The sequence below is a fragment of the Macaca nemestrina genome, chromosome 8, assembly GCF_043159975.1.
Source record: "Macaca nemestrina isolate mMacNem1 chromosome 8, mMacNem.hap1, whole genome shotgun sequence".
Taxonomy (NCBI): Eukaryota; Metazoa; Chordata; class Mammalia; order Primates; family Cercopithecidae; genus Macaca; species Macaca nemestrina.
Genome location: NC_092132.1, coordinates 25,583,330 through 25,606,448, shown reverse-complemented (window position 1 = coordinate 25,606,448; position 23,119 = coordinate 25,583,330). Strand labels below are relative to the sequence as shown.

The 23,119-nt window shown below is 37.2% G+C and overlaps 1 protein-coding gene across 4 annotated transcripts in view; it reads right to left on the bottom strand.

Moving 5' to 3' along the window:
* LOC105468525 (TATA-box binding protein associated factor 2) overlaps window positions 1-23,119 on the bottom strand; it is a 119,710-nt gene that overhangs the window by 62,108 nt on the left and 34,483 nt on the right. For all 4 annotated transcript variants that reach the window (XM_071067881.1, XM_071067882.1, XM_071067883.1 and 1 more), the window contains 11 exons: window positions 20,969-21,153; window positions 20,284-20,397; window positions 18,931-19,030; window positions 15,634-15,719; window positions 13,604-13,739; window positions 10,844-10,998; window positions 10,049-10,163; window positions 9,593-9,702; window positions 6,648-6,713; window positions 4,732-4,984; window positions 2,045-2,185 (listed from right to left, as the gene is read on the bottom strand). In XM_071067881.1, coding sequence (XP_070923982.1) covers window positions 2,045-2,185; window positions 4,732-4,984; window positions 6,648-6,713; window positions 9,593-9,702; window positions 10,049-10,163; window positions 10,844-10,998; window positions 13,604-13,739; window positions 15,634-15,719; window positions 18,931-19,030; window positions 20,284-20,397; window positions 20,969-21,153 — 1,461 coding nt within the window. The remainder of the gene's footprint in view (window positions 1-2,044; window positions 2,186-4,731; window positions 4,985-6,647; window positions 6,714-9,592; window positions 9,703-10,048; window positions 10,164-10,843; window positions 10,999-13,603; window positions 13,740-15,633; window positions 15,720-18,930; window positions 19,031-20,283; window positions 20,398-20,968; window positions 21,154-23,119) is intronic.

Sequence of the window (23,119 nt, the reverse complement as noted above, 5' to 3'; positions counted from 1 at the left end):
TGCCCTTTGAGACTCAAGTTTCATTTAGGTACCAATCTCTCTCTCTCTCCTGTCCACTAGAAGTATTATCAGAAAGGCGAATTGGAATAAAAGCATTGACTTTCCAATTTTTCTGACAGTAGCTAACAGGAAAAACTACATTTTATAACACAACCTAACACACACACACACACACACACTTTAAATGCACTATATACAAATTTAAAAGTAAACCACAAATGGCTTATACTGAATACTACCTATTCTGTTTTATTTAAAACAAACAAACAAAAAAAAAAAAACTGCACTGATTTCATGATCCCTTCACTAACGGTTCATAACTCCAGATTGAAACATTGACCTAAGCTACATGAAGGCACAGTGGCATCATGAGACAAATATAAGGTGGACACAGAAATCAACTTGCTTCCATACCATAAATTCGTGAAATGGTAATACAGAGCAGTTCTTAAAAATAAAATAACAGGATGCCACAGACTTCTTTGATCACACCATTATTACCTTTCCCAAAACCTGGATCACCCTGGATCTGTCCTGCTGATTAGATTTACTATAAATACATCCTGGCTTCCACTCTCAAAAGGCACCCCAATGCTGCTGTGCAATCTACTTCTTTTCCATCATAAATACATTTCAACTTGCCTAACATTTCCCTCAACATCTATCTTTTCACTTGTTTTTAATCTACATTCCACCTGCCTCAAAAAAAGGAATGTTCTTATCTTTTCTAAAATTTACTTCCCTACTGCGCCCCACCCTCTAACACTTCCAGAACTTGCTCAACCTTCTCTATTTACTTTCTCCACTTGACTATTTCATCTCTCCCTCTCCACTGGCTCTTTTCCCTGTGTCACACATGCATCAAGTTTGTTCTTCCTCTGTACAAAACAAACTCAAAAAGTCCTTTTCTCAACCTTGCTTCATCCTCAACATAGTATCCTTTCTTACATCTTTGACTGAAATCATGAAAGAACAGGCTTCATTAGTTCTCTCCACTTCAACTTCACTCCTCCTTTCTAGTTCAATCTAGTTAACCTGATCTCTGCCTTCATTATTATGAAATTACTAAAAAAAACTCTATGTGTGATATCCAAATAGCCCAAATGCTGACCATCCTGTCATTCCCATATCCTTTCCTAAAACAATGATTCTAACTAGACCATAGCACGCCACCACTTTCTAAAAATTCCACTTATAGAAAACTTAATATAAGTGTAGTATAAAACACTTTACATACTTGATCTTAATTCTAAAAAAGATAAATTTTAAACTGAGGTGTAGAAGGTTAAGAAACTTGTACATGTGCAAACTGCTGGTGAGTAGTGGACTGGGACTAACACTAGAACTCCATGCTGTGCTGTCTCTGACTCAGATGTGCTGTCCACATTCTAGGACTGCCAACAGAAGGGCCTACTCACTTCTCCATCCCTCAGGTAACCAATCAAAAAGGCAAATTAAACATTTCTGTTTAATTTCTTTAATATTTCTTTAATTTTAATTTTAATATTTCTTTAATTTAATTTCTTAATTTATTTAACATTTCTTTAATATTAATGTGGCCAATGAGTCACTTGCACACAGATCACAAAATCAATAATCACTTAATCAGTTTGGAAAAAAGTTTAAAAGTAAAAAAAGAGGCCGGGTGCAGTGGCTCATGACTGTAATTCCAGCACTTCAGGAGGCCAAGGCAGGCAGATTGCGAGGTCAGGAGATCGAGTCCATCCTGGCTAACACGGTAAAACCCAGTCTCTACTAAAAACACAAAAAATGAGCCGGGTGTGGTGGCGGGCGCCTGTAGTCCCAGCTATTCAGGAGGCTGAGGCAGGAGAATGGCGTGAACCTGGGAGGCGGAGCTTGCAGTGAGCTGAGATCACGCCACTGCACTCCAGCCTGGGCCACAGAGCGAGACTTCATCTCAAAAAAAAAAAAAAAAAAAAAAAAGAATAGAGGCAAAGAAAGTAAATACACCTATTATTTGAACAGTCTCCAACTTAAATTGAGATATATAAAAACCATGAGAAAATTAGAAAGTAAACTGTACCTTCTGTAGAAAATAACTTTGAAAGCTCATAAAGTTATTTGTTTTCACAATGTTTGGACAACTTTTACAACAAAACATCCTAGTAAAGAGTGACTTCATGGCTGGTGGTCCTGTCCATGTGCTCACCATTGAATTTGCAATCTGTAAATAATTAAAAAACAAAGTAATTTCCATTACCAATGCAAACATACTTTTAAATAAAACAGCTTCTTAAAAGTTATCAATACTATAACTGCATTGGTTTTTCAACAACTTCACTTCTCAGAAATTTATAACAATTTAGCATTTTATCACCATTTCCAAGAAACTATACAAACTCACCCTGCAAAAAAATTCTTTTTCCAGCCGGGCATGGTGGCTCACACCTGTAATCCCAGCACTTTGGGAGGCCGAAGAGGGTGAATCACCTGAGGTCAGGAGTTCAAAACCAGCCTGGCCAACATGGTGAAACCCCGTCTCTACAAAAATACAAAAAAAATTAGCTGGGCTTGATGGCGGGTGCCTGTAATCCCAGCTACTTGGGAGGCTGATGTGGGAGAACTGCTTCATTCAGGAGGGGGAGGTCGCAGTGAGTCAAGATGGCACCATCACACTCCACCCTGGGTGACAGACTCCATCTCCAAAAAAAAAAAATTATTTTTCCTTTTTTTTGAGATGGAGTCTTGTTCTATCGTTCAGGCTAAAGCGCAGTGGTACGATCACAGCTCACTGCAACCGCTGTGTCCTGGGCTTTCCTGGGCTCCAGAGATTCTCCTTCCTCAGCCTCCTGAGTAGCTGGGACGACAGGTGCACACAACCACACCTGGCTAATTTTTGTATTTTTGGTAGAGATGGGGTTTCACCATGTTGGCCAGGCTGGTTTTGAACTATTGACCTCAAGTGATCCAATTGCCTCGGACTCCCAAAGTGTTAGAATTACAGGCGTGAGCCACTGCACTCGGTCAAAATAATTCTTACATGTACTTATAATTATTTTCTACAAGTTAATTTCTAAATGGCAGTATTAACGTTTTAGAAAAATACGTATGCAAAAGACTCATATTTTGAATAGTCTGTCTTTATTCATTTAGACAGACATAATTGTAATATTTTAACCTCATCAGACAGAAACATCATCATGAATTTTAAATAAGGTTTTTCAATCTACCCTAACTGAACAAGAAGCCAAATGCAGTGCTACTATTTAAGCCTGCAAGCATGCTTTACAAAAGCGTATCTTGCTTTACCCTATGTCTTGCTATTGATATTTTTAGGGTATATAAAAATCATGCCCCCAAAAAATGAAATTATGATTAAACAACATATTCTACAATTTTATAGACCTGCTAAGATTTTAGCATACAGGGATCACAAAGATCTTAATAGAAACAATGAAATTATATTCTCTGCAGATGGTTTTATCAAAGAAAATCACTGCTTTCTCTCACATATCTGAGAACATAGGTATTAAACTACTCACTTATTATCATTAAAAAGAAATCAAAACCATTATAAACTTGTTGAAATATAGGACAAATGGATTTAACAGTGAGGAAGGCAAGAATCACTAAATGGAAAATGAACCTACTATCAAGTTTTTTTTTTTTTTTTTTTTTTGAGACAGAGTCTCGCCCTGTCGCCCAGGCTGGAATACAGTGGCCGGATCTCAGCTCACTGCAAGCTCCGCCTCCTGGGTTTATGCCATTCTCCTGCCTCAGCCTCCCAAGTAGCTGGGACTACAGGCGCCAGCCACCTCGCCCGGCTAGCTTTTTGTATTTTTTAGTAGAGACGGGGTTTCACCGTGTTAGCCAGGATGGTCTCGAACTCCTGACCTCGTGATCCGCCCGTCTCGGCCTCCCAAAGTGCTAGGATTACAGGCTTGAGCCACCGCGCCCGGCCCTACTATCAAGTTTTAAAAAAATACCTGGAAAACATTATTCCTGGCCAAAATTTTGTCTGCATTTTTCTGGTTTCCATTTGTTCTACCTTCAGATAATTTGCATCTAAAGAAACATATTTGGTTTTCTTAATTAACTTTTCTAGAATATTATAGAGTCTACCATTTTAAGTTACTTATCACTAATGCCAATTTATAAACTCAAATCAATGTGAATAATTATTACAGTGGGATAATTAAGATTAATCAATCAATTGAATACAGTGGAACATGGCAGCACATGCCTGTAATCCCAGCTGTGTCGGGGGCTGAGGCAGAAGTATCACTCAAGCCCAAGAGTTTGAGACCATTCTGGGCAACATTGTGAGATCTTGTCTTTATTTAAAAAAACAAAATACATACACATACACACACACACACACACACACACACACACACACGCACACACACTCAGAGATTTCATGTACTTTAATGTAAAACATCACTCAAACCAAGAAATTGCTCACCAAATATATTCTTCACTTTAAAAACGTGGTTGACAATTCAACAAAATGGTGAAAATTCTCTTTGATTTTTAAAATCTCTAACTTTTCATTTTGACAATTATAAAATTATTCTGCATATCTGTTTTCAGGTCAAAACATGTTTCTTTCAAAATAGTCCTATTAATTTAAAAGCATTTGACAAAAGCTTTCAAAGAATCAGCTACCAAGTAAATTTAAAGACTAGGTGAATTTTAATTTATTTTCAGAGATATAAAGAATATATACAATAGTCATCTTTATTTCCTTTATGCTATATATAATCTCACCTTTGCAAGACAGAAGCAAGCTGACATTCTTACTCTGTAGAAACACTGCTCTTGTTCTAATATATCAGTGAGTGCAAGCCGAGATGCTGGAGTAGGGAATTTTTCCAAAGCCAAAATGGATTCCTGCTGTGCAACAACATCTCTCTCATACCGGAGCTGATACTGCCACATAAAATCAGCTTGCTCAAATTCTACCTTTCTCAATACTGACATGTCTGGGTCTATCCTTATCCACAGCAAAGGGGAATCGGCACTGAAAGAAAATATAATTTTATTTTTAATTTAATTTTTAAACTTATAATCTACATATTTAGAAAATAAATACAAAGCATTTATTAACCAGGTTCCCTTTTAGATGTAGTATTCAAGACTGCCTGGAGTTTTACTGTATTCATTTTTTAAAACTGCACTGACAAATTCCTCATAATGTTTAACATATATCAACTTTCTCACAATGTCTGATCCATATCCATCTTGTTAAAAGGACATTCAAAAATAAGAAAATATTAATTGTCTTTTACAAAGGATACTGAATCTCTTACTTCCCATCTGAAATTATTTTGGTGATTTTGATTTGTAATTATATGAGGCGAAAAAAAGAATGAGACGAATTTCTTGTTCAGCTGACTTAAAACTTTTAAAAATACTAGACTCATGATTGCCTTTTTCAAACAGCAAGTTCTGAAATCTGATTTGGAGGCATATCACAAATTTATTTGCATGTATTTCTGAAAGTAACACTGTTTAAAACATCTAGTCTATGTCAACACTTCCATGAAAAAAACACCACCTGTAGCTTGCAGTGAGCCGAGATCGCGCCACTGCACTCCAGCCTGGGCGACACAGCAAGACTCCGTCTCAAAAAAAAAAAAAAAAAAAAAAAACACCATCTGTAATATTAATTCAAATTCAGCAAATATTGCGTGCTTACTACGGGCCAAGTACTTGCTATGAAAAAATCAAATTAACACTGATCTCAGTTGGGTGCAGTGGCTCATGCCTGTAATCCCAGCACTTTGGGAGGTCGAGGCTGGTGGATCATTTGAGGTCAGGAGTTCAAGGCTAACCTGGCCAACATGGCAAAACCCCAAATCTACTAACAATACAAAAATTAGCCAGGCATGGTGGCATGCAGCCAGGCATGCAGTGAGCCAAGATGGTGCCACTGCACTCCAGCCTGGGCAATCAAGCAAGACTCTGCCTCAAAAAAAAAAAAAAAAAAAAAAAATTAACACTGATCTTGAAGGGCAAATGAACATAATCTGTATATAAACAGTAGTGATAATCTGGCAATCAAGTTAGTAAATAACTACAGAGGTTTTATAAAAAATATACAGGTACAGAATGGGCAAAATCAGAAAGTCTGAGCTGTATCATATTTAAAAATAAAACACTGTCAATCAATAAATATTACCACATAAAGTTTAGAACAGTGGTTTTTAAATTGTTTCGCAAGCATAGGGAGACTTAAGGCACCCCAGACCTTTGTTCTAAGGACAAAGAATCAGTATCACCAGGGAGCTCACGAGTAATGCAAACTATCAGGCCTCACTAGTGTAGTACTGGATCAGAAACTGCATTTTGGGAAGGTCCCCAACTGATTCACATGCACGTTATAGTTTGAGCACTGCTCTAGAGGCCACCAAGAGAGAACAAGAAAGCTGCCTAGTCAAAGTTATGCCCACCCCTCAACCATAATGCATTTCCTCTTAATTTCACCTAGGCTCTGCAGACTTACTTTTATCTCTTTGATTAGTTATGATTTTACATAAACTGTTTTAACATAGAGTTTCTATTAAAAAAAATTTTAAAGCACTCATCTGGAGGACAGTTACATGCTTTTACATATGCATAATGAAGTAGACAAATGAGAATGCAGAAAAATTATAACCTTATATTTAAGTTAACTAACTTACTCCATTGCAGAAAGATCCATGTCAACTTCCTCCCCATTCATCAGTGGGATTTTTTTCTTTTTATTCCTACGTTTAAGAAAAAGTAGGTTAGAAAACTGTGAGATTTCTAATTCTGAATGGAGATTAACAGCAGCTAAAGTTCAAATAAAGGATTTCACACAACATTGAAAGCTATCCTTAGGAAAAATGGCTATCAAATGTAATAAAATTTAAATAGAACAAAGTGTTTATTTAAAAGCTGGTGGGAATCAAGTAAATATCAAATTATTTTCCTGATCAAATGTTAACAAGAAGCATAAATATATAATAAAATGTCAACCTAAAACATATATTCCAAGAACTGGTAGCTGCAATTTTGTATAGAAAAGGGGATATATCAGTAAAGAAAACTCTTAAATAGAAAAAGGATCAGGCTTGAAATGGGAAACGAATAATTCTGAGTTGTCTGCTGCATATATGCAAAGTTCTGTCCTACATGAATTAACTAATAAAATATCGTAAGAGTACTGATCATATGTAGAACCAATTAATATGCACAAGATTCAAGATAAGCAAAAACAAAAGCAACTGTTTTTATGTTAACTGGGGAAGGGCAAATAAAAACAGGCACGGAGAAAAGTTTTCCTGTGTTCCTCATACCAGAGAATACTCAAATGACATTCTGTTATTACAGAGAAAAAAAACCTGAGAATAGCAATCAAATGTTACCAATTTCCAAGGCTGATAGGACAAAAAGAAATAAGTAACTCACTCTGATTTAAGGAAGAATTTTCTCAGAGTAAGAATGACTGTAAGATTTCAGAATCAAGTTCTTTAAAGGACTTCAAAGTCAACAGACACTCTCATCTATCTGAGTGAACTAAACACAGTCATGAGTATAACACTTCTGTTCCTGAAAGTTCGTATTTCTCCAGCAAAGCACAGACATGTTCTCATCTCTCACTATTCAGAGTACATACTAATTGTTGTGCCAAATAAGTGGTAACTGAAAAATATATTAAAGAAAAGTGGGAATTTGCCTTTGAAATACATCGAGAAGATTCTGAAGGGGCATGATAATATAGAGAAAAAAGCAAAAAAGACACAGCAAGATGCAGAGGCTTTTCATGACATATTGAGCTCTTTCCCTTCAATCACCATTTTTTCTAATATTTCCTGTAGGTATTGATCCAACAAGACTAGTAAGAATGAACCTATTTGTCTTGAATTTTTTTCTAGTACCAAAAACTCGAACTTCCATTCTCACCCCTCAGCCTCTACCTTCCAACAAAATGAGGATTCTTAAAGCTAAATGTTAAAAAAGTGTTATTTAATTCTAAAGATAAAAATGTCATCAAGAAGGCAAGCAAACAAAGAATGTTTGGTAATACTAACTGGAAGTAAAATGAGGAAAAAAAGATATCTGATAGCATGTTCTCTACCTAAAAAAGTAGGTATACATAGGCTGGGCATGGTGGCTCATGCCCGTAATCCCAGCACTTTGGGAGGCCGAGGTGGGCGGATCATCTGAGGTCAGGAGTTCAAGACCAGCTTGGTTAACATGATGAAACCCCGTCACTACTAAAAATACAAAAAGTAGCAGGGGGTGGTGGCAGGTGCCTGTAATCCCTGCTACTCAGGAGGCTGATGCAGGAGAATTGCTTGAACCAGGAGGCGGAGATTGCAATGAGCTGAGATCACGCCACTGCACTCCAGCCTGGGCGGCAGAGCAAGACTCTGTCTAAAAAAATTAGGTATACCTAAAACCACAAAAACCCCAGAAGAAAACCTAGGTAATACCATTCAGGACATAGGCATGGGCAAAGGCTTTATGACTAAAACACCAAAAGTATTGGCAACAAAAGTCAAAATTGACAAATGGGATCTAATGAAACTAAAGAGCTTCTGCACAGGTAAAGAAGCTACCATTAGAGTGAACAGGCAACCTACAGAATGGGAGAAAATTTTTGCAATCTATCCATCTGACAAAGGGCTAATATCCAGAATCTACAAGGAACTTAAACTTACAAGAAAAAAACCAACCCCATCAAAAGTGGGTTAAGGATATGAACAGACACTTCTCAAAAGAAAACATTTATGCGGCAACAAACATGAAAAAAAGCTCATCATCACTGGTCATTAGAGAAACGCAAATCAAAACCATAATGAGATACCATCTCACGCCAGTTAGAATGGCCATCATTAAAAAGTCAGGAAACAGCAGATGCTAGAGAGGATGTGGAGAAATAGGAATGCTTTTACACTGTTGGTGGAAGTGTAAATTAGTTCAACTATTGTGGAAGGCAGTGTGGCAATTCCTCAAGGATCTAGAACCAGAAATACCATTTGACCCAGAAATCCCATTACTGGGTATTACCCAAAGGATTATAAATCATTCTCCTATAAAGACACATGGACATATGTTTATCGCAGCACTGTTCACAATAGCAAAGACTGGGAACCAACCCAAATGCCCATCAATGATAAACTGGATAAAGAAAACGTGGCACATATATACCATAGAATACTACGCAGCCATAAAAAAGAATGAGTTCATGTCCTTTGCAGGGACATGGATGAAGCTGGAAACCATCATTCTCAGCAAACTAACACAGGAACAGAAAACCAAACACCACATGTTCTCACTCATAAGTGGGAGTTGAACAATGAGAACACAAGGACACAGGCAGCGGAACATCACACACCAGGGCCTGTTGGGCGGTCGGGGTCTAGGGGAGGAATAGCATTAGGAGATATACCTAATGCAGATGACGGGTTGATGGGTGCAGCAAACCACCATGGCACGTGTATACCTATGAAACAAACCTGCACGTTCTGTACATGTATCCCACAACTTAAAGTATAATTTTTAAAAATTAGGTATACAACAGAATTTTTATTTTGGCATTTTAGTCTGTGAGATTTGTAGTTTACCCTTCAATTTATAGTTATTATGTAATGCCTACCTTCTACTTTTGGAATGGCAGGGTATATCGTGTTTAAGGCTGTTTTCTTCAATTTGCAGCGTATGATTGAAGGATCCATCTAACTCCTGCACTGTCACTTTAAGTGGTCCCTTTTTAAAAAAACAACACACTGTTCAGAGATGTGATTTAAAAAATACCAATATGTATGCTTATGTGTACAGAGAAATATAAATCAAGATATAAAATGATATTACACAAAATGAGTATCTGGAGACCTAGATAGGCAATTGGTGCCAAAGAGGGCAACTGGAAGATTCAGAGTCCCCTGATATCTCTGTACCTCCACTTCCCTTCTTTGACAAAGCCAATGTTTTCACAAATTATCCTCTGCAAACAAAATCTCATTAATTTCTAAGTAGTAACCCATCCCTAAGTCCCTCTTCTATTGAAACTGAGGAGATAGCAATACAAAGGCCATTTTGGAAAAACACTTACCACATATTTCTGAGTTCCAGGAGATGTATAGTCCTGTTTTATTTCCAATTCCAAGACATTTCGTTTTCTATTAAATGCAAAACTTCCATAAAATTTTACCACTCCACTCTGATCTCTGAAGAATTGTAAAGGAAATTTTACATACAAAAGTGAATATGTACTAAACAAAATAAATTATCCATCTTGGTATTAGTAATTTTCAAGTGAATTCCCACCAGTTCAAAGTTTGAGAGCATACTCTGCTGTAAATCAGGTCGCAAAGTTTTCAAAGTACTTGTGAAAAATGCTTTCCCAGATTTAAATAAAATTTCTGAAACACTGACAAATTTGTGTTTTGAAAGAAGCAGAACCACTATACAAGGTTATTAATATAATAAAGTGAAAAATGCAAAAATTGCAAAATTCCAAGATACCACTCCAATTGTGCCAACCCCTAACTACATCCACAAGTCACCAAACTACTGCACCTCACAAGTAATTCTACAGGCCTCTCTGGCAGATTACTTACCTATCCTACCATCAAACCAGTTTTTTTACTCACATAGTCTTTACTCACTAGAAAATACTTTAAAATATGCCAAACTTTACAAATATAAACATACGTGTGTGGACCTTAATGTCTAGTAGGAATCTCAGATGAAACAATCCACAGTTCATCGTTATTTCTACCACTGTTTAGAAATATAAACAGTTCATACTTCCTTTAGTCCCCCTCAAACCTCTCCTTCCATCTTCCCCTTGCACATATACCTTATTCCCTTCCCCACTTTGTTGAACTGCTATTGAAAAGGATACACCCACTGCTTTATTAACGGCTGAATATCTTTGCCAGAGACATTTGAAATGGATTTCAAAAACCCAGATGTGGAAACCAACATCTGACTCCACATATGTGACTGGAACTTCTGAGATGAAGCAGTACTAGCCAGACTTAGCAGTTTATTGAAAACCTGTAAGGATAAAATCATTTAGTAAGTTCATATAACAGATTCTTTTCAATTATATAGAATACTCACTTCGCACTATAACTTTATTATAGTCAATTATAGAAGACAATAATTTCACTATTACATAGATTATTCTAAAGACTACCAGCAACAGAAATATGCAAAGATATAAGCAGCCAGAATACAAAACCATTCTTCATATAAACATTATTGAATGTTAATGATACACTGCATAATACTGTTCATTAAGAATTACAGTAAGTATATAATACTGTGGGCGGCAAGTCACCCAGGTGCCAAAGCAAGAGACCAAGGGCACGAGCTGTTCCAGTATAATAAAGAAAATAGATAAAATAAGAATAGTTATACTAGATATAGATCATAGATACGATTATATATGAATATCATTAATCATTAGTTTGTAGCAATTACTCTTTATTCCAATATTATAATAATCCTTGCTCTATAATTATAACCTAGGAAAAACCAGGCCATACAGAGATAGGAGCTGAAGGGGCACAGTGAGAAGTGACCAGAAGACAAGAATGTGAGCCTCTGTCATGCCCGGACAGGGCCACTAGAGAGCTCCTTGATCTAGCGGTAACACCAGTGTCTGGGAAGACGCCTACTACCAAGCAGACCATGGTCTAGCAGTGGCGTCAGTGCCAAGGAAAAGCACCCGCTACTTAGCAGACTGGGAAAGGGAGTCTCCCTTTCCCCGGGGGAGTTTAGAGAAGACTCTGCTCTACCACCTCTTGTGGAGGGCCTTGACATCCATCAGGCCCGCCCGCAGTTATCCGGAGGCCTAACCGTCTCCCTGTGATGCTGTGCTTCAGCAGTCATGCTCCTGTTTCACTTTCATGTTCCATTCCGTACACCTGGCTCCGCCCACCTGGCTCCACCCTCTAGATAGCAGTAGCAAAATTAGTGAAAGTATTAAAGTCTCTGACTTTTCTGAAAAGAGCATAGAAGAAATAATGATGTAAGCTGTCCTCTCTCTCTCCGCCTTGGCTACCTAACAGGGAAGGGACCCCTGTCTGGTGGACATGTGACTCACATGACCTTATCAATCATTGGAGATGACTCACACTCTTTACCCTGCCCCCTTTTGCTTTGTATCCAACAAATAACAGCACAGCCAGGCATTCGGGGCCACTACTGGTCTCCGCGTCTTGGTGGTAGTGGTCCCTCAGGCCCAGCTGTCTTTTATCTCTTGGTCTTGTGTCTTTATTTCTATGATCTCTTGTCTCTGCACACGGACAGAAAAACCCACCAACCCTGTGGGGCTGGTGCCTACATAATACCAATAATTTATTGTGTTACGAGTTTACATAGAAGCTAGAAATTAAGAAGTTAATGATACTCATCAGGATTTATACTACTCCAAAGCCTGAGTGGCTCTTTATGGACCATCTCTCATTTAATGTTTCTGTTCTTCATTCTAAAGGCTGGGTGCGGTGGCTCATGCCTGTAATCCCAGCACTTTGACAGACCAAAGTAGGTGGGTAGCTTGAGCCCAGGAGTTTGAAACCAGACTGGGCAACATGGTGAAACCCCATCTCTACAAACAATACAAAAATTAGCCAGGGGTGATGGTGCATGCTTATAGTCCCAGCAACTCAGGAGGCTGAGAAAGATGAGAGGATCCCTTGAGCCTGGGAGATCAAGGCTGCAGTGGGCCGTGACTGCACCACTGCACTCCAGCCTGGGCAACAGAGTAAGACCCTATCTCAAAAAACAAACAAAACAGACCAAAAAAAAGGCAAGGTGAAAGAAAGATTAAAGAAACTGAACTTTATAGCAAACTTAAAATGCTTTAAAAAAATTATTTTTTACCTGCCTCTAAGAATGTTATCAATGAAAAAAAATGGCTGAACATTTGGTTTCCACTCTCAACTACTAAATCACAACTATTTACACTGAAACTTGCTTAAAATATATGGCAAAATTTAGCAATAGCAAAAACAAACATTTTTTATATTGGTTTACATTTTTCTATTGAAAACAGTTTAAAGTGGCATTTCATCCTTAATATAATGCAGAACACAAATTCATATGCATAGATATGTTTTACTTTCATCCCGACAATTCTAATTTTTTTTTTCTCTTGAGACAGAGTCTCGCTCTGTCGCCCAGGCTGGTGTGAAGTGGCACAGTCATAGCTCACTGCCGCTTCAACCTCCTGGACTCAAGCAATCCTCCTGCCTCCACCTCCCAAGAAGGTGGGACTACAGAATCATGCCACTATGCCTGACTTTGTAATATAAATTTTTTTTAGATGGGGTCTTATTACATTGCCCAGGCTAGTCTCGAACACCTGGCCTCAAGCAATCATCCCACCTCAGCCTCCCAAAGTGCTGGGATTATAGGCATGAGATGCCATGCCCAACCACTACATTCTGTCTTCATAAAAATCATGTGCTAAGTTGTTCTGGTATTGATATCCATTCTACATCTGAGGAAATGCAAATATAAAGCACAGGTTGCTTAGTGGGCAGACAAAACTATATATCCAGATGTCCTGACTCCTATTCTACAGAAACATATTCAGGTTGCACACATACAGATATTTATTTACCATTGTTAAGTTCTTAACTTTAATACTTACCTGTAGCATAAATTCCATACTGATCCTATTTTCAATCAATCTCATCACAAGGTGGGCTTTACACTGAAACATAGTGTAGTATTCCCAGGACAGCGTATGTGGATGCTTTATTGAAAAGTGTAGATGGGAAGCTGGACTAAAAAAAATAAACACATTTACCTAATACAGCAAATTTGACTATTAATAAACAATAAATTTCATGACCACATCAAGAAAATACCCAAAAAAACCTCATGGGAATATATAAACAATTTCCTTAGTACTAAGAAACATTTAAAAACAAACTTAACTGGAAGAAAATTATGAAGTTTTACTTAAGGACATAAAGGAAAATCTGAATAAAAAGAAACAAATAGCAAGCTCCTAGATGGGAAGATACAATACTGTAAATACTTGCATTCTCCCCAAATTTGTCAATACGATCAATGCAATTCCAATAAATATCCCAACACTGAAGCATGCACAAATGTATATTAAGGATTGATTATATATATATAAAACAAAAACCATTTAAAAAGTACTAAAAGAAATGAAGGAAAAAATTTCTCTTTATAATTTTGGAATGGGAAAAACTTTCCTAAGAAAAAATATAAAATCTGGAAGATATAAAGACCACAATGACTATGTAAAAATAAAAATTTTTGACATAATGAAAAGGATCATACATTTAGAGAAAGATAGTCTAGAAAATATTTATGACATACATGAACATTTAAGTTGTTTACAAATTATCACTAGACAAAATAATGCTATGGTGAATATCTTTTTACACATGTGCAAATATTTCTGTATGATAAATGCCTAGAAGAAGAATTTCTTTTTGGTGGGGGAGCGGATAGAGTCTCCCTCTTGTCCCCAGGTCGAAGTGCAGTGGCACAATCTAGGCTCACTGCAACCTCTGCCTCCTGGGTTCAAGCGATTCTCTTGCCTCAGCCTCCGGAGTAGTTCGGACCAGGCACCTGCCACCATGCCTGGCTAATTTTTGTATTTTTTGGTAGAGATGGGGTTTTGTCATGTTGGCCAGGCTGGTGTCAAACTCCTGAACTCTGGTGGTCCACCTGCCCAGCCTCCCAAAGTGCTGGGGTTACAGGCATAAGCTCCCATGCTGGGCCACAAGAATATCTACATGATCACATACCTAGAAGAATTGCTGCATCTAAAAATTACCCATTGTACAATTCTGATTAGTACCACACTAAATTCCCCATCAGAAACACTATATTGAACTATACTCTCACAGTGTACGAGTGGTGCTATGGTTTGTTTGAATGATGGTGCCCCCTCCAAAATTCATATTGAAACTTAAACCCCAATGCAACAGTTTTAAGAGGGGTGGCCTTTGGGATGTGATTAAGTCATGAGGGATCTACCCTCATAAATGGGATTAGCGCCCTCATAAAAAGGCTCCAGGCTGAAGGGAGTGTTCTCTTGCCCTGCCATCCCTTCCACCTTGTGAGGACACAACATTCTTCCCCGCTGGAGGACGCAGCGACTAGGTGCCAACTAGGTGCGGAGAGCAGCCCTCACCAGACACCAATCCTCCCAGTGCCTCAATCTGGAACTTCCCAGCCTTCAGAACAAGAAGTAAATTTCTATTGTTTATATTATTGCCCAGTCTGTGGTACTTTGTTATAGTAGCATAAACAAACTATGGCAAGTGGTATCACACATCTCCTTCAAAATGTAGCATATTGGTTAAGGCAGGAGGATTGCTTGAGCCCAAGAGTTTGAGATCAGCCTGGGTAACAATGTGAGATCTCACTTAAAAAAACAATAAAATTTTTTTTTTTAAATGTGGCATATTAAAACTTAAAATACTTTAATCAATCTGACATTTTAAAAATTATTTTTATATTTTACTTATTACTTCCAACCTTAAGAGCTTTACGAGTTTGTAAGCTTTAGCAAAGGACAGCAATAAACAAAAAGGTTAAATTCTGAGGTATAATGAAATACTATTTAGCTCTTAAATGAAATAATTTTCATATATAGTCAAGATTTATAATATCATCTCTGAACAATAAACATACTTATCCTTCTCTTTTCCTCCACCAAATATGGGATGTAGTAAAACTCCACCAGTTTTCAGTTCATATGCCACAATTCTGTCTAGCTCCTAAAAAATATATAAAAATAGGAGTCAGTAAAATTTGTAAAGTAACATTTTTTTACATACCAAATTTTAGAATTAAACTGAATTCTCATTTCCTAAAATCAGATGTAAATTTCTTAAAATAAGTGAAATGTATTTAAAGAGTAGTTTATGTTCTTATAAATAAAGCAGCCCATGTAGCTGGCAGAATGACAAAAGCCAAAGACTTCCCTACTTTGTGACTTCAGGGCTGGACAGCAGCCTGGCAACTTTTTCTTATGGCTGTTCTCAATCTCTCTGAGCTGTCTCCAAGTTTATTTTTTCCTTCTCTGTATTTTGCTTCAAGGAATTCAGGCGAGTAAAAAGGAATGGGAATAAATTATGTCAGGAATCCATCATTTTAAACTTCTCCAGTCTTCTCTAACATGACATAAATCGAACTTTAAAAAAAGGGATTTTTTTTTAAACAGAAAAAAAAAAAAGCAGGGTGCAGGGGGTTGTTTTTTGTTTTGTTTTGAGACAGGGTTTTACTCTGTAACCCAGGCTGGAGTTCAGTAGCTGATTATGGCTTACCGCAGCCTTAACCACCTTGGCTTAGGTGATCCTCCCACCTCAGCCTTCCAAGAAGCTGGAACTACAGGCACATGCCACCATGCCTGGTTAATTAAAATAAAAAAAAAGCATAAGTGAAGGTGGGCACAGTGGCTCACACCTGTAATCCATCCCAGCACTTCGGGAAGCTGAGGCGAGTGGATCATGAGGTCAGGAGTTCGAGACCATCCTGGCCAACATGGTAAAACCATGTCTCTACTAAAAATACAAACAATTAGCCGGGCATGATGGCAGGTGCCTATAATTCCAGCTCTCAGGAGGCTAAGGTAGAAGAATCACTTAAACCCAGACGCAGAGGTTGCAGTGAGCCAAGATTGTGCCACTGCACTACAGCCTGGGCAACAGAGTGAGACTCCGTCTCAAAAAAAAAGAAAAGCATAAGTGAAAAAAAAACACTACCACAATTGTGCTGGAATATTGGGGGAACCCGCCTTCAATATTTCAACATAGGTTCTTTCTATTTTCCGTAAGTGTCGGCCGGCTGAGAAATAAAGAGAGACAGTATAAAGAGAAGAATTTTACAGCTGGGCCGCCGAGGGTGACATCACATATCAGTAGGACTATGATGCCGACCCGAGTCTCAGACCAGCAAGTTTTTATTAAGGGTTTTAAAAGGGGAGGGAGTGTAAGAATAGGGAGTAGGTACAAAGATCACATGCGTCAAAGGGCAAAAGGCTAGTAAGGGTCTAACAAAGATCATATGCTTCTGAGGGAATAGCACAAAAGGCAAAAGCAGAACTACTGATAAGGGTCCAACAAAGGTCACAAGGCAAAGGGCAAAAGCAGAACTACTGATAAGGGTCTACGCTCAGCAGTGCGTGTATTGTCTTGATAAACATCTTAAATAAGAGAAAACAGGGTCCGAGAACAGAGAACCAGTCTGACCACAAATTTACCAGGGCGGAATTTTTCCCCACCCTAGTAAGCCTGGGGGTCCTGCAGGAGACCAGGGCATATCCCAGTCCTTATCTCAACCACATAAGACAGACGTTCCCAGAGTGGCCGTTTATAGACCTCCCCCCACAGGAATGCATTCCTTTCCCAGGGTATTAATATTAATATTCCTTGCTACAAAAAGAATTTAGCGATATCTTCCCTACTTGCATGTCTGTTTATAGGCTCTCTGCAAGAATAAAAATATGGCTCTTTTTGCCCGACCCCACAGGCAGTCACACCTCATGGTTGTCTTCCCTTGTTCCCTAAAAAATCACTGTTATTCTGTTCTTTTTCAAGGTGCACTGATTTCATTTTGTTCAAACACAGGTTTCACAATCAATTTGTACAGTTAACACAATTATCACAGTGGTCCTGAGGTGACGTACATCCTCAGCTTATGAAGATAACAGGATTAACAGATTAAAGTAAAGACAGGCATAAGAAATTATAAAAGTATTATTTGGGAACTGATAAATGTCCATATTAAAATGAAATCTTCACAATTTATGTTCCTCTGCTGCAGCTCCAGTCGGTCCCTCCATTCGGGGTCCCTGACTTCCTGCAACATTGGAAACTCATAACTGCTTTAAATAATATAGATGTAGTATAGAAAAGTGGCAAACAGCATAGGGAAGAAACTAAAAGCCAAGCTAGAATCCTGGGCCTACTACTTACTAGCTGTATACTTTGACCACATAATTTAACCTTTCTTTCTGTGCCTCAGTTTCTTCATCTATAAAATGGGAATAATAGCAAGGTAGTTAGGAGAATTAGGTTCATTAATATTTATAAAACATTGGTAACAGTGCCTGAAACATTTTAAGTGTTGTGTTATTCTGTTCTTCTTCTTTAATAGTTTCTGAAATAAAGAAGAGACTCCTTCAGTTATAGATGTACAAATACCTTAATAGCTCTAGATGTTTAAAGTATTCGAAAATTAACTTTTTGGCTTGAGTTTACTCTTGGATGATAATAATATGTAAAATGAGAATAAGGGGAAGATGATAAGGTTTGTTTAATAAAGATATTAAAGGCTGCAATTTTTCCATCTGAGAAGGAAGACACTAAGCATGATATGATTAAAATGTTTATGTATATGACCAGAATGTGCTAAGTAAAATACAATTGATGTTATATTTTTGGCCAAATCTTTAAATTGTTTAAAAAAAAAAAAAAAAGACATGAAATGACAACACAAATGCATTCAAGGCCTAGCCAGAATATAAGCAGTTAATATGTGCAAAGCATCATGCACATTACATGTATAATGTCTAATAATCTCTGCCCATGGGCAGACACTACGACTGCCCTCAAGAAACAGATGAGACTTGGAAAGATTAAGGTCACAAAGCTAAACAAATTTAGGAAGCACAATTACAAATGACTACTAAAAGGAGCTGGGACATACCTAACAACCAATCTGATGTTTAAGGAACTTAAATATTCTCTTCCATAGAGGAAAAAATGTTTTTAGGGGCCAATGTTGACAATGGAGATTAGATAAAATAGACCATTAGTCTTTCTCAGTAAATCGATTCCCATTTTGCTGGGAAAAATTAGGGATTTTCAAGTAGTATTTTGAAGTATTTTACAGTCATTAAAAATGGAGGACATGAGACCTGGAAATCAGGAGAACATTAACAGTCTTACTGACTTGTAAGTGGATGAGGGATCTAGCTGTCATTACCTCTTTAATCCAATGGCGGTATTCATTAACACCAAAAGTTTTTTTCATCCAAAGTCCATAGATATAGCCTGAAATTCCCTTCAGCACCCATTCATCAGACCTGAGCAAAAAGTCAAAGTACAGATTACTTTTAATCATAAAAACTCCTCAGAAAATGTCGAAGAGGATAATGGAATAAGTGTAGTGTGTATTTCCCTGCCTTCATAAAGAAAATGAAAATTATTAACAAATCATTAGGTTCCCCAACTTCCTCTGGCTGAGTTCTGCTTGCCCATTCATTATACCTTATTCACACCTGCCTTTACCATTAATTATGAGACTGCTTTACAGTCTTGCTTCAGGTATAAATTACTAGAGTATATGTTCTACTCTGACAGTGTTGCTTCCCTCCTGCCCAACTCTGTTCTTACTGTCTTTGCCTCTAGGGAAATACTTGCTCATAGTCAGGACTATACTGTTGAATTCTAAAAGTCCACATGCTATTATTGCCAATCCCATGCATTATGCCATTAATAATGACATTCTAAAACCTAAAGTTTAATTGCTTCATTCATTTTTGTTGCTTTCTCTAGAAAAATGGCAATTAACATCACTCACTCATTTAGTCATTTGTATACTCATCCATCTATCCATCCACCCACCCCATCCATCCATCCATACATCCAGCCAGCCACCCATATTTTGCCTACTACGTTCCAAGCACTATTCTTTAATGAAACTTCTACATGTGGATTTAGGAAAATTACAAATCAAGAGATCTATGTTTAGCCTCTGCCCTCTCCACTCCAGCAGGCGAAAAAAGAAAACCAAGATTTATATACTCTATATAGTATAGAATGTTCACAATTATAATCTTAATTTTTCTGTTATCTTCTAAATCATCCTCAAGTTAATAAAAAAGAAAAGAAAGAGCATTTATACCTTTCATTTCTTTCAACAAACTGGTACAAAGCTGAGCAATAGTAGGCAAATCCCTAAATAATTATTAATACTGCAGAGGAGCACTATTTTACATTAAATATTAAGTTATTTCCAATTGCTTTGAACACTGACATCAAAATTCTAACAACAGTTTTCTGTACATTTATGTTCTTTTATTTACAGAATTCATTTGGTTCTTTAAGACACCGTCTTACCAAAATCTTACCTTATAAACCACAGAAGTGATTATATTGATTTCATGTCCAAAAAGTTAGGATGAAACTTACAATCATTTTTCTTTAAATACATCTAGAACAGTGTCTCTTAAACTAGCTATCTGCAATTAGGGCAAAGGTCAGCTTAAATGCAGGAAAAGAAAAGAAAAATAAACTTGATTCTTTTCTCAGTAGTATGAACTTTCAGGTTACTCACCAAGACATTCTAGATATGAAACATCCAAAAAACTGCTGGGCCAAGGACTGGGCTAAACACCTTCTAGTCAAAGGTGTCTCATCTATAATCATGGCACTGTGTAAAAGATTCGTGCTGGAATTTAAAAGAGAAGAAAGCTCATTATAACCAAGAAATAAATACTTATTCAGTGAAAATAAAATAATTCCACTTTTAAAACAACAGAAGTTAGATATAAAATAGAAAAAAAAATTATCCCAGCTTTCTAATCTTTTCAAAATTTAGTTAAAATTCCTCATCTTAGTAACTTTTGCTCAAAACAAAGAACACAACATTTTCCACTGATGATATCAGTAAATTTCTGACAATATCAGTACATTTTTAAATAGTGCTAGAAAAAAATTCATACTAGTCATTCAATAATTTGTACAATTTTTAAAGAATTCACGAAAACAAGACTAAAATGGGGAAAATATTAATATTAGTTAATTCTGGATGAAGATGAGCCTTTTGAGTTATCTCAAAATTCTTGTCTTCATGTTTTTCTACATTTACAAATTTGAAAAACCAAATTTTCTACAAAGCCAATCACATTTAAATTGGAGAAAAAAGGTCAAAGCTCGTCTTAAAATTGACCACAAAATCAGTAACTTTTCTTCATATCATTACCTTAATTTAGGCATTTCAAATATGAAGAGATACCAACCTAAAAATGCTCATGGAAGCATAAGCAGCCACTTCAACATAAGCCTCATCAATGAAGACAGTCTTAAAACAGGAGTATGGGTATCGACACGTAAGAATTTCTTCATAAAATTCAAAGACTTCATGAAGGTATGATGTGGTATGTTTCAGCAATGGAAGAAGTTGGGGCAAACAAAAATGAGTAACCTGAAAAGAAGAAGCAAGGAAGATCATCTAAATGAAACAGTTACCTTTAATATTGTAAATTTCCTAAATATCTCAATTATAAATAAATGTTCTCATAAATCTATTCTTTAATAATTTCAAGATGCTGAAAGAAAATGTGAAAATATCCTGAGACTTTGCTGAAGTTGCTTATCAGCTTAAGGAGATTTTGGGCTGAGACAATGGGGTTTTCTAAATATACAATCATGTCATCTGCAAACAGGGACAGTTTGACTTCTTCTTTTCCTAACTGAATACCCTTGATTTCTTTCTCTTGCCTAATTGCCCTAGCCAGAACTTCCAACACTATGTTGAATAGGAGTGGTGAGAGAGGGCATCCCTGTCTTGTGCCAGTTTTCAAAGGGAATTTTTCCAGTTTTTGCCCATTCAGTATGATATTGGCTGTGGGTTTGTCATAAATAGCTCTTATTATTTTGAGGTACGTTCCATCAATACCGAATTTATTGAGCGTTTTTAGCATGAAGGGCTGTTGAATTTTGTCAAAAGCCTTTTCTGCATCTATTGAGATAATCATGTGGTTCTTGTCTTTGGTTCTGTTTATATGCTGGATTATGTTTATTGATTTGCGAATGTTGAACCAGCCTTGCATCCCAGGGATGAAGCCCACTTGATCATGGTGGATAAGCTTTTTGATGTGTTGCTGAATCCGGTTTGCCAGTATTTTATTAAGCAACTTCAGCAAAGTCTCAGGATACAAAATAAATGTGCAAAAATCACAAGCATTCTTATACACCAGTAACAGACAAACAGAGAGCCAAATCAGGAATGAACTTCCATTCACAATTGCTTCAAAGAGAATAAAATACCTAGGAATCCAACTGACAAGGGATGTAAAGGACCTCTTCAAGGAGAACTACAAACCACTGCTCAGTGAAATAAAAGAGGACACAAACAAATGGAAGAACATACCATGCTCATGGATAGGAAGAATCAATATCGTGAAAATGGCCATACTGCCCAAGGTAATTTATAGATTCAATGCCATCCCCATCAAGCTACCAATGAGTTTCTTCACAGAATTGGACAAAACTGCTTTAAAGTTCATATGGAACCAAAAAAGAGCCCGCATCTCCAAGACAATCCTAAGTCAAAAGAACAAAGCTGGAGGCATCACGCTACCTGACTTCAAACTATACTACAAGGCTACAGTAACCAAAACAGCATGGTACTGGTACCAAAACAGAGATATAGACCAATGGAACAGAACAGAGTCCTCAGAAATAATACCACACATCTACAGCCATCTGATCTTTGACAAACCTGAGAGAAACAAGAAATGGGGAAAGGATTCCCTATTTAATAAATGGTGCTGGGAAAATTGGCTAGCCATAAGTAGAAAGCTGAAACTGGATCCTTTCCTTACTCCATATATGAAAATTAATTCAAGATGGATTAGAGACTTAAATGTTAGACCTAATACCATAAAAATCCTAGAGGAAAACCTAGGTAGTACCATTCAGGACATAGGCATGGGCAAAGACTTCATGTCTAAAACACCAAAAGCAACGGCAGCAAAAGCCAAAATTGACAAATGGGATCTCATTAAACTAAAGAGCTTCTGCACAGCAAAAGAAACTACCATCAGAGTGAACAGGCAACCTACAGAATGGGAGAACATTTTTGCAATCTACTCATCTGACAAAGGGCTAATATCCAGAACCTACAAAGAACTCAATCAAATTTACAAGAAAAAAACAAACAACCCCATCAAAAAGTGGGCAAAGGATATGAACAGACATTTCTCAAAAGAAGACATTCATACAGCCAACAGACACATGAAAAAATGCTCATCATCACTGGCCATCAGAGAAATGCAAATCAAAACCACAATGAGATACCATCTCACACCAGTTAGAATGGCGATCATTAAAAAGTCAGGAAACAACAGGTGCTGGAGAGGATGTGGAGAAATAGGAACGCTTTTACA